Source organism: Myotis daubentonii, chromosome 1 (assembly GCF_963259705.1).
Source record: "Myotis daubentonii chromosome 1, mMyoDau2.1, whole genome shotgun sequence".
NCBI classification, from domain to species: Eukaryota; Metazoa; Chordata; class Mammalia; order Chiroptera; family Vespertilionidae; genus Myotis; species Myotis daubentonii.
Window position 1 is genome coordinate 59,681,506 of NC_081840.1, and position 13,496 is coordinate 59,695,001.

Below are 13,496 nucleotides of genomic sequence, written 5' to 3' on the forward strand. Positions count from 1 at the left end.
GTGCTCACCAGCCATGAGCCTGGTTTCTGGCTGAGCAGCACTCCTCCTGTGGGAGTGCACTGACCACCAGGGGGCAACTCCTGCATTGAGTGTCTGCCCCCTGCTGGTCAGTGAGCATCATAGTGACTGGTTGTTCTGCCGTCGGGCTGAAACTGGCTCTCTGACATCCCCTAAGGCAGCGGTTCTCAACCTGTGAGTCGCGAACAATGAAAATACATCCTGCATATCAGATATTTACATTATGATTCTTAACAGTAGCAAAATTACAGTTATGAAGTAGCAACGAAAATAATTTTATGGTTGGGGGTCACCATAACATGAGGAACTGTATTAAAGGGTCGCAGCATTAGGAAGGTTGAGAACCACTGCAGGGGTCCTGGATTGCAAGAGAGCGCAGGCCAGGCCAAGAGATCCCACCGGTGCACAACAGGGGCCGGGGAGGGACCACGGGAGGGCTCCAGGGCGTGACCGACCTGTCTTGCTCAGTTCCGATCGCCTGGACCCCAGCAGCAAGCTAACCTCACAGTCAGAGCGTCTGCCTCCTGGTGGTCAGTGCATGTCATAGCGAGCAGTTGAGTGGCCTTAGCATATCATTAGCATATTACACTTTGATTGGTTGAACGGCCAACCGGATGACTGGACACTTAGTATATTAGGTTTTATTATATAAGATTGTATTGTGGATTCCCCCCTGAAATAGAGCTTCCGGTGTTTTCATTTCTCACTGATGGGCTGTTGGACTCATCCTCAGTGAAATTCTTTAGGAGTAGGTCTTGCCCAGTTACAGTTCTTCAGGAGTGGTCTGCTCTGTGATAGAGATGGAGTAGGAGTCCTTGTGCTTTAACACTCTGGTCCTATCTGCTCCACTTGGTTCCAAAGAAGCAATTGGCCTATATTCCCTCAGAGTTATTTCTGTCTTGTTCTGTTTCCACCTCCTTACACTCCCTAGCACACCCTTTCCTTCACCCCAAATCCCACCTTGGGCAACCTTCCAAAGCTGGGCAGGCAATTCTGCCCAGGTCCTCTTCCCCCTCACTCCTCTGAGAAATCCTGGCGGGACCTGGCTAATTCTATGGTGGCCCAGCCTGACCCAACTCTTCCATGAACCTGCCTGTGCCACCCAAGAAGCTCAGCCATGGCAGGCTGTCCCTTAAGACGCTGGCATTTTGACTCATAGCAGGTGCCCTTGGCATGGGGATGTCTCAAAGCAAAGGAGGCATACCGCAGTGGTCTGAGCAGAACCCTGTGTTCTGGGGCAGAGATGTGGGTTTATGGTACTCTGATGGTTTATTGACACTAATGGCTTTTCTTCTTTATTATTCATGTTTTTACTCTGGGCAATCCCGGGAAGTATTTAGGGTGAATGTTATAGATATAATCTCCAAGGATTCGGAGAGGGAGCAAGCACTAACATTTAGTGGGTGCTGAGTGGGAGGTAGGTTCTTGCCTGGCTGGCTGGTATCACAATGAGCAGGGACATGCTGTTGGAGCGAATCAGCACTTAGTTCTACCCTAGATCCACCTCTAACTGGCTGTGGGGCTTAGATGAGCCAGTAAACCAGGGTGGCTCACTGTACACTTGGAGCCTAGGGTTCTGCAACGTGGAGGTGACAGGCCTGGGATGTAGGCTTGGGCTCCCTGGTGTCCATGAGGCAGCCGAGTGCAGTGGCTCCAGCACAGGCCTCGCAGCCAAGCAGAGCTGCTGGAGGGCCCCTGCATCATCGTTCAACCAGCAGGGACCTTGGTCCAGGCACTGAACTTGCTCTGAGACTCTTTTCCACATGTGTAAGATGGCGATGAAAGTAGTCCCAGCCCCCAAAAGTTATTATAATGATTAAATGAGAACGCAGGTGTTAAAGGGAAAAAAACCACAGGCCCCAAATGGCGTCACTTGAGTTAAAAGCCCATGATACCAAACCTAGATTTAAGACCTGATCTAATTGCAGTTTCAACCTCTCCCAGAAACAATCTTAATCAACCAGTAGGGAATTTTCTGGTCAAGGACCAGTAAGGTAATATGTCACATAGGCCCTCTCCATCCCCCATAGAAAGAAGAGGTTCCCTATATAATACAGCCCTTCCCCTTCTCTTTCCTCCAAGGAAAAGGTGCCCCTCCCCCAAAGTAATCCTTCCTTTTCTTTCTGGCTAATAGCTCTCTTGCCTCCGACCCAGCTTCCTATAAAGACCCTCCATTTTTTACAACCCCTTGGAGCACCCTTCCAATTGCTAGTTGGGATGCTTCCTGAATTGTTTAATAAAATCAACTAGGTATCCAGATTTACTTGGTTAAATTTTGCGGTTTTCTTTAAATATGTTTTTATAAATTGACTAGAGGCCCAGTGCACAAAAGTTTGTGCACTCAGGGGGGAGGGGGGGTCCCTCAGCCAGGCCTGTGCCCTCTCGCAGTCTGGGACCCCTCAGGAGATAACGACCTGCTGGCTTAGGCCTGCTCCCGGGTGGCAGAGGGCAGGCCCAATCCCTAGGTGCAGCCCCTGGTCGGGCTCAGAGCAGGGCCGATTGGGGAGTTGGGGCACCGCCCCCTGTCACACTCAAGGCAGGGTTGATGGGGAGGTTGCGGCGCCACCCCCTGTCACGCACAGAGCAGGGCCCATCAGGGGGTTGGGGCACCGCCCCCTATCACCCACAGAGCAGGGCCGATCAGGGGGTTGGGGCACCGCCACTCTCACACTCAGGGCAGGGCCGATGGGGAGGTTATGGCTCTACCCCATCACACAAAGAGCAGGGCCCGTGGGGCGGGGGTGGGGGGTGGGGAGCTCCCCCCTATCAGGCACAGAGCAGGGCTGCTCAGGGGGTTGGGGCCCCGCCCCCTGTCACACACAGAGCCGCAGGGCGATCAGGGGGTTTGGGCGCTGCCCCCTGTCACGCTGATCCCGGTGCCGGGAGGCTTGTTACCCTTTTACTATATAGGGTAGAGGCCTGGTGCATGGGTGGGGCCGGCTGGTTTGCCCTGATGGATGTCCTGGATCAGGGTGGGGGTCCCCACTGGGGTGCCTGGCCAGTCTGGGTGAGGGGCTGAGGGCTGTTTTCAGGCTGGGAGTGACTGAAGTTCCCAACCGCTCCTTTCTTTCTTTTTTTTTTTTATTCTGGGCCAGCTTTACCTTGAGGCTTGGCTCCAGCTCTTAGGCCTCCGCTGCTGAAAGTAGGTTTCTGGCCTTTGCATACAATGCTGCGAATCTACTGGCTGAAGTCCAGTGGTATTTGTTACAATGTTTCTTAAACTGCCCGCTCAGAGGCCTGCAGTGGCAGGCAGGGAACGTTGGAATCCTCTGTCACTGAGGCAAGCAAGCCTCATGTTAGTTTCAAGCTGCCTGGCTGCCGGCCGCCATCTTGGCTGACAGTTAATTTGCATATCTCGCTGATTAGCCAATGAAAAGGGTAGCGGTCGTACGCCAATTACGATGTTTCTCTTTTATTAGTGTAGATATTTAGAGAGAGAGGAAGGGAGAGGGATAGAGAAATAGAAATACTGGAGATCTAGCCCGCAACCTCGGTATGTGCCATGACGGGGAATTGAACTGGTGACCTCTTGGTTCCTGGGTCTACACTGAACTGCTGAGCCACACCAGCTAGGCAAGTGCTGTGTGTTTTGTTTGTTTGTTGTTGTTTTAACACCGGTAAACTGCCTTGTGTTCCACAAATAGTAGCTCTTCTTAATATTAGTTTCATCATTATTGTTTGAAAAGGATATTCTAATGTCCTGGGAAAAAGGGAACAGTCCGCTTTGCCTATGCACCTACCTGGAATGGAAATCCACTCAACTAATGAGCCTTTTCTTGGGCTGTTGGGGCAGCTTGTCAGCCCTGCCTTTGTGCTGAGAGGTTCCCCCACCCCCAGTTGCCGGTCTGGTTTCTTTCACCCTCACAAAAGGCCTGGCAGGGCTGCCTAGCGGAGTCAGTATCTCCAGGGTCCCGTGGGACAGAAGCAGCCCACGGTGGCCATGGCTGCTTGTCCAGTCCCACCTGATGCCCCTCCCCCCCAACTCTCTCCTAGGACTCACTCCTCCTGAGCCATGTGGCCGGTCTGAGGCCCTGGAGTCTGACTGGTGAGGTGCGCACCTGGGCGCCTGGCTCCCCTCCAGTCTGAAAGACCTCAGCACGGGCCCACACAGCCAGGCGGGCTGCACTGTCCCGGCCCACACCATTGTGAGGAAGCTGTTTCTTTGGACAGCGTTGGCTTGGCTTTCTTGGCTTCCAATGTGTGCTAGTTTTTCTTCCCGTTGCCCAGAAGGGAGTAGAGCGTAGGGGGAAGAGTACCAGCTTCAGGGGCAGGTGGCCTGGCAGGTACTCCTGGGCCAGGCACTGTATGAAGCATGGTGCCAAGTGCTTTGCAGAAATTAGAATTATCTCAGGAGCCCTCATAACATTGCCATTAGAGGCTCCTCCTAACACAGGAGGGCACGCAGGCGCAGAGTGGTAAAGTAACTTTCTCAAGCAGCATAGCAAAAGGGGGCTGGGATCGCAAGGAGGGAGTCCGAGGGAGGGGAGGAGGGAAGGGGAAAAGGAAAGAGGGAGATTGCTTCACAATCTTGCCCAGAGCCTGACTTACAACGGATTTAGCCACACCCTTCCCAGGGAGGAGGTCAGCAAGGACTGAATGGAAGGTTTAGGAAGATACAAGGGGGCCTTCCCAAGGAAAAACACATCCTAACAGGAGATGTGAAGAGGCGTTATTTCCGTGGGGGAGCAGGAAGCCAGTGAGCAGGCCTTTTTGGGTGGTCACAGCAACCATTTAACTCAGAGCCTGTGTTTGGACCCTAAAGGACCCCAGGCCACTGAAGTCATGCACACCTGAGCCGAACGCAGCCTTATGAGCAGTAAGACCATGAAGGCGGCGTCCCTGATTCCTATGGTTGCCAGTGAGATTTAATTTTTAATTTTTGAATGAGTGAATGAACAGTTTCACACGCAAGAGCCTTGGCCCACCAGCAAATGTCACCTTCAGCAGAGGTTTTCTTGTTTCTTCTGGCCTGTGATTTCCACATCCTCCCAGTGTTTCAGCAGCTTCCTCTTCCCCATTCCTGAAAGAACCAGCGTTTCCCTCCCCGGGCTTCCTTCCTGGCTTCCTGTGTTGCTAAGCGTCTTGCAGTTGCCATCACGTCTTCAGCAAGCAGTTGATAGGTACAGGAAGTTGCACCAGACGGGAGATGAAACCAGCAATCAATAAAAAAGGACTATGTTTCTAAGAAAAATGCATCACTGGCTTCCCGCAGGAGTTGTGAACCATATGTCCTAATATCCGTGGAACAATGCATCTCGTTTTTAGCTCTTCTGCTTGGCTTTCCTGAACATCTCAGCAAGAAGGAAACCGGACCTTTTAACCTGCGGCTGCCCCGCTTACGGGTGACTGATAGTGAACGATGGCCTCTCCTTTTAACCCTTTCATCAGCGATGGCAACAGAGACTCTCTCCCTCCAGCCTGCTTTCTCCTGGCTACTAGCTTTAGTATATTTATGGTGCATGAGTCACCAAGCTGCCGCCCGATTGGATAAAAACCAAGCACCCCTGAGACCATCAGTCAATTACAGCTATTCTCAGCCCCATTCACAGATTTATTAGCTTGCACACACAGAGAAATTCATTCAGCAAAGTTCATTCATAAAAATTTCAACACTCTGCGTACCATCCCGCACATCTCAGCCTGCCGCCGCCGCCGCCGCCGCCGCGCTCCCGAAAGAAGCTCTGAGAGGGACGGATGCTCTGGGCCAGGGCGGGCCGGCGGGAGGGGAGGCGAGGAACTCGGAGGGACCACAAGTCCCTGAAATAACGCCGAGCAGCTCCGGCCACTAGTTCTCCTGGCCTGTGGCCCAGACGGAATGCAAGACAAGATCTTCCAAGAGAGGGCAGCCATTAGAATCAAGAAACTCAGGCAGAAAGCCCTTTGGCTCCGATAGACCTTTTCTTTTTCTTTTTTAAATGGACAATCACTGGAACAAAGGGTTAATAGGCCAGTCATTGCCCCGCCCTGTGGGAGCCGGAGGGAGCAGGTTTGAAAGTTCCTGTGTGCCGCGGGGCGGCTGGGGGTGGGGGTGGGGGTGGGGGCGCTGAATATTTCTGCAACCTCCAGCACCGCAGGCGAGGCTGCGGGACCCGCGGGCCGGTGCGGGGCCGGGGTCTGCTCCCAAGAGTTGGCCTTGAGTGGTCCCCGCCGCCGCGAGCCGGGACCCAACCGAGGCTGACCCGGCGAGGAATCCAGGCGAGGACACCGGGTGCTGCCGCCCGGACCGGGGGAGGGCTGGGAGCTGGGGAGCCGTCTTCCCTCTCGGCTGTCACCCCCAAGGGCTCGGCCGCCGAGCCGAAGAGGTGGCCGCCGCGAGCCGCACGGGGCGTGGAGACATTTGCTTTCCGCACCGGTTATCTAGCAGACGAGCGGCGATTGATGCCACAGTGTCCAGTCTCAGCGCTGCCAAGGCTATGCGAGAACGCAGCCCGGACGGCTGGGCAGGACTCGCGCTGCATGTAGGACTCTTCGGGCACCCCGGGATGCTGCACAGGGCCAAGTACAGCCGCTTTCGGAACGAGTCCGTCACGTCCTTGGACGAAGGCAGCCCCGGAGGCTCCGTCGGGAACAAGGGCTCCCCGCAGCCTCCCTACCCCGCCCTGGCCCCTCACTTGCCGGCTGAAGATGCCCCCTCGCCGTCCCAGGAGAGCCCCACCCCACTGTGCACCTTGATCCCGCGGATGGCCAGCGTGAAGCTGGCCAACCCAGCCACCTTGCTGAGTCTGAAAAACTTTTGCTTGGGGACCAAAGAGGTGCCCCGGCTGAAGCTCCAGGAAAGCCAGGATCCGGCTCCCAGCAGCCCGGCTTCACCCGAAAACAGTCTAAATAGGTCCGGGTCTGCACCTCCGCAGCAGCAGGACGTGGTGGGGCGCAGGGCAAGCGCCCTAACTCCCGATGCCTGCCCCCTCCCGGGCCCTGGGGACCCGACCCCCGGGAGCCGGCAGGACAGGCACTTCCTGCAGCACCTGTTGGGGATGGGCATGACCTACTGTGTGAAGGTGAGTCCGTTTCCGTCTCCCTCTCTGCACGCCCAAGGGCTCCTGGGCACAGACAGGGGCCTCTTCTCTGCTTTCTGCGGGGGGCCGCACACCACCGGGCTGTGGGCTAGGTTTGGACAGGACATTGTGCAACCGGACCCAGGGCAGGAGGGGAACCGGGCTTACGGGCTCTGCAAATACCTGCCTTGTACTGGAGTCGCACCACTTTGGTTCAAGGGCATGAACTAGTGCTAACTTAGGGTAGTTGCCAGGTGTGGGGCAACTTCTTATCGGGACAGCGGACATAACGCCTTCTTGTCCCCACTGGACCTAGCATTCTGGCCAAGAAGAGTCCAGAATTTCAAATCTGATTAGTGATTGAGACCCTGTAGGTTACACCGGCCATTGTACTTCGGGAGAGATTTCTGTGCTAGAGGAATACATGCTGTGTAAGGAACTTGAATTATACTTTAAATTTCAATTTAGCATTTAACAAGCACGTCTCAAAACATGGCCAAGTCTCTAGTCTTGTATGAGGACCCAGTCTTAGGTCTTTGGTGCGCATTTTTGCATTTATTGCCTGCGCTGAGGCAAGTGCGACTTGTCCAGGAGCTGTGTGCAAAGCCGAGGTCCTTGCTGGCTTTGCATCTGCTCTTGCCCAGTCCAGGTCTGGGTGAAAGAAGTAGATTTGGTCCTTGCCCTTCTGGAGCTCACCTTTCAATTGAGGAGATCGACGAGTGCATGTGAAATAAAAAAGAGAGAGATACCTAGTAATAGATATCTAGTGTGAGAAGGCTGAGGGAATTCAGAAAGATGGAAGCTTGTGATCTGGGATTTATTCACGAGGCCCCTTCAGGGAAAGGTGCATCTTGGAAGAGAGAACACATCTGGATTGGCAGACGGGAGGAGATTCCTAGCAGGGCAAGAATATGAGCACAGCCTAAAGGCAGGTGTGACTGTGGTGGCTGCAGGCCAGCATCACAGAGGCTGGGCTTTCCTGAGAGAAGGGGCATGCTGTAATGAGGGGTGGTACATAGCTGGGGCTCAAACAAATACGAGTCAGAAAGAGGCCAGTATAGATCATGGATAGCTTGGGAAGAAGGGAGCAGTTGACCAAAGAAAGCTCTTAGATGTCGAATGAGGAGTTTTTAAACAATGACTAGATCCCTTGTAGGTTTGTAGGTAAACTGTGACTTCACCAAAATGGTTTCAAAAAGATCAACCTGTGGATTTATTTGTGATGAATTGAAGCCAGGAGAAATTGGAGATTGGAAGGTCAATAAGAAAGAAAGTTCAGGAAAGAAGAATGAAAACATGGGTGAAGGTAGCGATGAGAGAAAGGAGATGAGTGTGAGAGAAACCGTGAGAAGCCTCAGCAGCTTTGGGCGATGGGTCAGATCATTTCAGGTCATAATACAAATCATGGAATGGTCAACATTTATTGAGCAGTGGGCAGATTGGCGAGTTTGTGCTTGTTGTTTATGGAAGTTGGGGGAAAGGCTGATGAAGGGGGTTGTGAGGAGTGAAAAATACCTTCAGACTTAAGTCTCAGAATAAGAGTAGTGAAGCCAGTGATAGAAGCCGAATGAATTGGGGAGACTCATGCTACGTTTGCCCTTGACATGTTACATTTAAAGTGATGTTATCCAAGTGGCACTTATTTGTAAGTAGGCTGTCACTTAAGACTAGCACTCAGGTGAGGAGTTTCATGTGAAGGTGTAAATTTCAGAGTTAGCCCGATAACTGTATTATAAACAGGCAATTAAAATCTCTAGGAAGACCAATAATGAACATTGAGAGGGTTACAAAGAGAGCAGGCTTGGGGCAGCCTTGGAAGATGGATAATTAAAACCTCTAAGGAAGATGAACTTATGGGACACTCAGCTCTTGCACTCCTCCACAATGACATGACTCATACTGGAAATAGCTTCATGTATCTACTAAAAGTTCATGGGCACAGTCTCATTTGCCAAGCGTAAGTGTCTGCTCGGTCCTAACAGGAAAATGACTGCCTCTCCAAACCCATGGTCTTGGCACCTGCCTTCCCATCACCGAGACATCCCCTACCTTCTGCTGTGCCTTTCCTCCCCTCTGGTACCGCCTCCCACCTGCCCACACCCAGGCACCACCTGTACCATTTTAAATGGCAAGAGTTGCTGTGTGCTCTCCATCGTCCCTGGGGAGCGCCTCCACTGGCATTTTGCATTTTTAATGAGAACCCCATCTGTCTTTCCCTGGGATGACAACCGACCCCAGGAAGAGTGTGACCCATGACCCATCCTATTTTGCCATTAGACCGCGATGTGAGATACCAGTTGACACCTCTCTTAGGAAGTTGAAACACACAGAAGAGCTTACTTTAATAATTTTTATAGAATCCTAACTTTGAAAGATGGCAAGGGCTCAGAACTGATCAAGTTCAATGCCTCTACAGAGAAACTGAAGCCCAGATAAGTGATTTTTTAAAGGTCACACAGAAGTTAAAAGGACAGATCTAGAACCCCAGTCCCTTGCGTGCCATTCTGGGCTCTTTTCACCACAGGTTTCCCTCGTGGTTGAGATTCTGTTCCTCAGGATTCTTTGAGATGTGAACCAATTAAAAAAAAAAAATGAAATGGAAACCTATTAATTTACAGTGAAAAATACTGAACCAAAATTGGGATCCCTATATAGGAACAGGTACATAGGAAGACTTAAACCAAAGGTTACTCGGTGATGGTGGAAGCAAGGCATAGAAGTGACAGGGATATTCTTAATGGCGAGTCGCATAGGGACAGATTTTATAGGCAAGAGGCGGCCACATATTTCACTTCCTCATCCGCATGATATGACTGCCTCCCTCCCCCCCAAAACTTACTTGTTTATTCATTCACTCATGTATTCAACGAATATGTATTGTGAACCAATTTATGTGACAGGCCCTGGGGATACATATGTGAATAAAAGAGACCAGGTCTGGGCCTTGGTGGAACTTACATTCTAGGAAGAAGAGATGGGCTCTGGTTGAATATTGAATAGACAGGTCAGTAGAATATGTCATGTGTAGTAGGTGTTAGGAGAGCAATACAGCAGGGGAAGTAAGAAAGGCAGTGGCCTGGGTGGGGATGGCAGGTATATTGTGTGGGGGCTAAAAATGGCATAGTTCATTATGTTTCCTTGCCCATTTTATCTTTCCAATAGGAACTGTATTTGCCCTCTAAGTTACAGTTGACTTTGGGTTAAATATCCTTTTTAAAACGACTTCTTTTGGTCTCTTGCCGTAGACTCAGTTAGACAGCTGAAAATACGTTGGAAATCCTGAGCACCTAATTTTGAGTCACTTCCATTTAAGCTCAGGCCTTGCACACCCTGGAGGTCACTCAAGGGAGATGGCCAGCAAGTCACCCTTTGAGAGGTGCTGGGCCAGAAACAGCCAGCCAGGTCTGAGCAAAGTAGTGAGGTGAGTGAAGTCTGCCGCACGATGCCAAATGGTTTATTTTCGCCATAAGATTAAGTCTCATTTTTTCCTGAGGTCTCCCCACGCGTCACTTCACCCATCAGCAGACATCCACCTGGAGGCCTCCCAGGTGCCCCCCATGTCTGTGGTGAGTGTGGAAAACATACAACGTGACGGGTGTGCTCATCTCTAAAATGAGCGGCTTGGTCTTCATGGCCTTCACGGTGCCCCCCAGCACCGGCGTTGAATGACTCTAGGCTCCTTTCTCCAGTGGGAAGTGTTTAAACTTTCCCGTCCCCAACCCCCCAAATTGCCTGTAATTTAGTTCAAAGACTACATAAAGCAAAGACAGGGAAACCCTGCTGCGACAGGTGAACATGTTAGTTCTCACACTGACCCTCAGAGGGAGGCTGACTTCTCCAAGTGAGGGCACTGAGACCCCAGAAGTTGGTTATCTGCCCTTTACAACCCAAGTAGCAGACAGGATTCAAACCCAGGCTTGTCTCCCTCCATTGCTCGGCTCCTTCCAGGCGTCCTGGAAGTGTGTGAGTGGAGTAGTGTGTGTGGAGGACCACACTATGCAGGGGAGCTTTATTACAGGAACGACCCTGAGAGCTTGCTGGGTCGCATTCATTTGCATGATTTCAGTCTCCTCACTTCAGCCCAGCCCAGCCCAACCAATTCCTTAGACCGTGTTAGTGTCCTAGGGCGGCGGTGACAAATATCACAAACTGGGTGGCTTACAACAACAGATAGTTATTCTCTTGCAATTCCGGAGACTAGAACTCTGAAATCAGCAGTCCTTGGCATTCCTTGACTTGTGGATACATGACTCTAATCTCTGCCTCCTCTTCACGTGGCTTTCTCTCCTGTGTGTTCATGTTCAAATTTCCCTCTTCTTATAAGGACACCAGACCCTGGGGTAGGGCCCATATGAATTCAGCAAGACTGTATCTTAACCTGATTACATCTGCAAAGACTCTACCTCCAAATAAGGTCTCATTCACAGGTTCTTGGGGTTGACTTCAACCTACCTTTTTGGGCGATGTAATTCAATCATAACAGTCCCCCAGAACATTAACTGCAATGTGTTTGCCCACATAGACATCCTTGGGTATTGGGCTCATCAGCTTTGTATGCAAATACAAATTTGTATTGAGGTATTTTCTTTACTTCCTTTGTAAATATCACAGCACACTCTTATTGTCTATCCTCCTGTGTCTAATGTTGTGTCTTAACACTGAGCTAATAGGTTAGTGCTGTCTGTTGTCTAGATTAGATGTAGTCCACAGAGCTACAATGTTCTGTCTGCCCAAGTATCCTTTTCACAGGAGTGCACAGGTCTAGGTGTGACAAGATCTGGGTTAGAGTAATGGCCCTCACATTAAATAGCTGTGTGACCTTGGGTGAGTCACCTTACCTCTCTGCTTTTCTCAGATTTAAAACAAGAAGTTTGAACAAAATGCTGCCTGAGATCCGGAGACGCCAGGTCTCCTTTCCCACTGGTCTTAAGTATCCTTCTCTTAGGATCTCTTTTGGTTAGAAAACAGATTCAGGGCAGTTTCCTGAAGGAAATAACTTTTTACGTTTCTTTGTTAATAGAGAGGAGAAGGAATGCCCTTGGCACCCTCTTACTAACACTGAGCTGGCTTCACCAGTCAAGCAGAAAGGGGTATGTTATACTGGCATGGGCGCAGGTGGTCAATTTCAGAGAAATAGTGAGAGAGGAGTCAGGTTGTAGAATAGCATCTGCGTGTAGGATTATGGGGGGTGTGGGTGGGGGGCAGAGGGCAGGCTGGTCCAGGGCAGGCCAGGGTGAATGATGGTGGCTGGGATCCTGAGAACTTGGCATCACTCACGTGGTCTAATCAGCCAGGCCAGGTTGGGGCTCGGTGTTCAACCTGAGGACTGTAGAAGCAGCCGGAGTGAGTTAACCTTTCTCTATTTTCTATAGACAAAGTGCTAAGAGAAAAAGGCCCTGCTACACACACAGGCAGTCTGGTAACTCTAACCTTGAAAGACGGAGATTTGTAACTCCAGGAAATCCCTGAAGAGACAGTCCCACGGTCCATGCAAAATAAAGGCAGACCTGAGAGGTGTGGGTCAGGCACTCACAGCCCACTGCTAATTTCCCCCTGTTCTAAGTCATTGGTGGTTAAAAAGGAGGTAGAAGGGGAGGGAGGAAATAATTCCAGCTAAAACTGACAATTTGGCCTTGAGAATATTGTGTTGTTTTTCCTCTTTCTTTCTTGGAGTAGATGTAGGACTTGATTTTGCTAGAGCTTAGGAAAACCCTGGCAGATTTGACCTGTTGTTCCTGCTATTCTCTCTCTTTAAAAAAAACCAAAAAAATTTTTTTTTATTTCAGAGAGGAAGGGAGAGGGAGAGAGAGATAGAAACATCAATGATGAGAGAGAATCATTGATCAGCTGCCTCCTGCAGGCCCCACAGTGGGGATTGAGCCTGCATCCCGGGCATGTGCCCTGACTGGGAATCGAACTGTGACCTCCTGTGTCATAGGTTGATACTGAGCCATGCCGACCAGGCCTGTTATTCTCTTTAAACCCTCACACATGGTTTGATCTGTCCAGTCCTTGAGAACCCCTGGCCACTAGAATGTTAACTAGAAGAAAAGAGTCTTAGAGATGACCAAGTTCAAAACCTTATTTTTAGTTGAGGAAACAGAGGATCAGAGACGTAAAGTGACTTGCCCCATGCACACAGCAACTTAGTGGTGGAGCCCAGACATGAACTGTGTACGATGCTCTATTTTCTACCCTTATCTTGCTTCACCTTCCCCCACTCCCTGAACATGCAATGCAGATGTGTCTGCTTGATTAAAATGCTGTGCGTGTGCTTTTTAAAAGACCAGAATGAAAACATTTTTTTCTAATAGGAAAACTGTATTTAAAAATCAGTGAGAAGGGAAAAGAGAGCAAGGACGGAGTGGCAAGGAGCCCAAAGTGCATTGCTTTTACCAAGTCCACCTTTTTGTTTATGGGTGGTAACATGTCCTTGTTGGACCAGTACTTGTACAACGTTTCATTCATTTTCCACAACCCTTT

At 50.7% G+C, this 13,496-nt stretch overlaps 1 protein-coding gene across 1 annotated transcript in view; it reads left to right on the plus strand.

Annotated features, from left to right (window-relative positions):
- Positions 1 to 6,055: 6,055 nt before the first annotated feature.
- SHC4 (SHC adaptor protein 4) overlaps positions 6,056 to 13,496 on the plus strand; it is a 118,518-nt gene continuing 111,077 nt past the window's right edge. Inside the window, exon 1 of the mRNA XM_059702104.1 lies at positions 6,056 to 7,016. Coding sequence (XP_059558087.1) covers positions 6,432 to 7,016 — 585 coding nt within the window. The 5' untranslated portion in view covers positions 6,056 to 6,431. The remainder of the gene's footprint in view (positions 7,017 to 13,496) is intronic.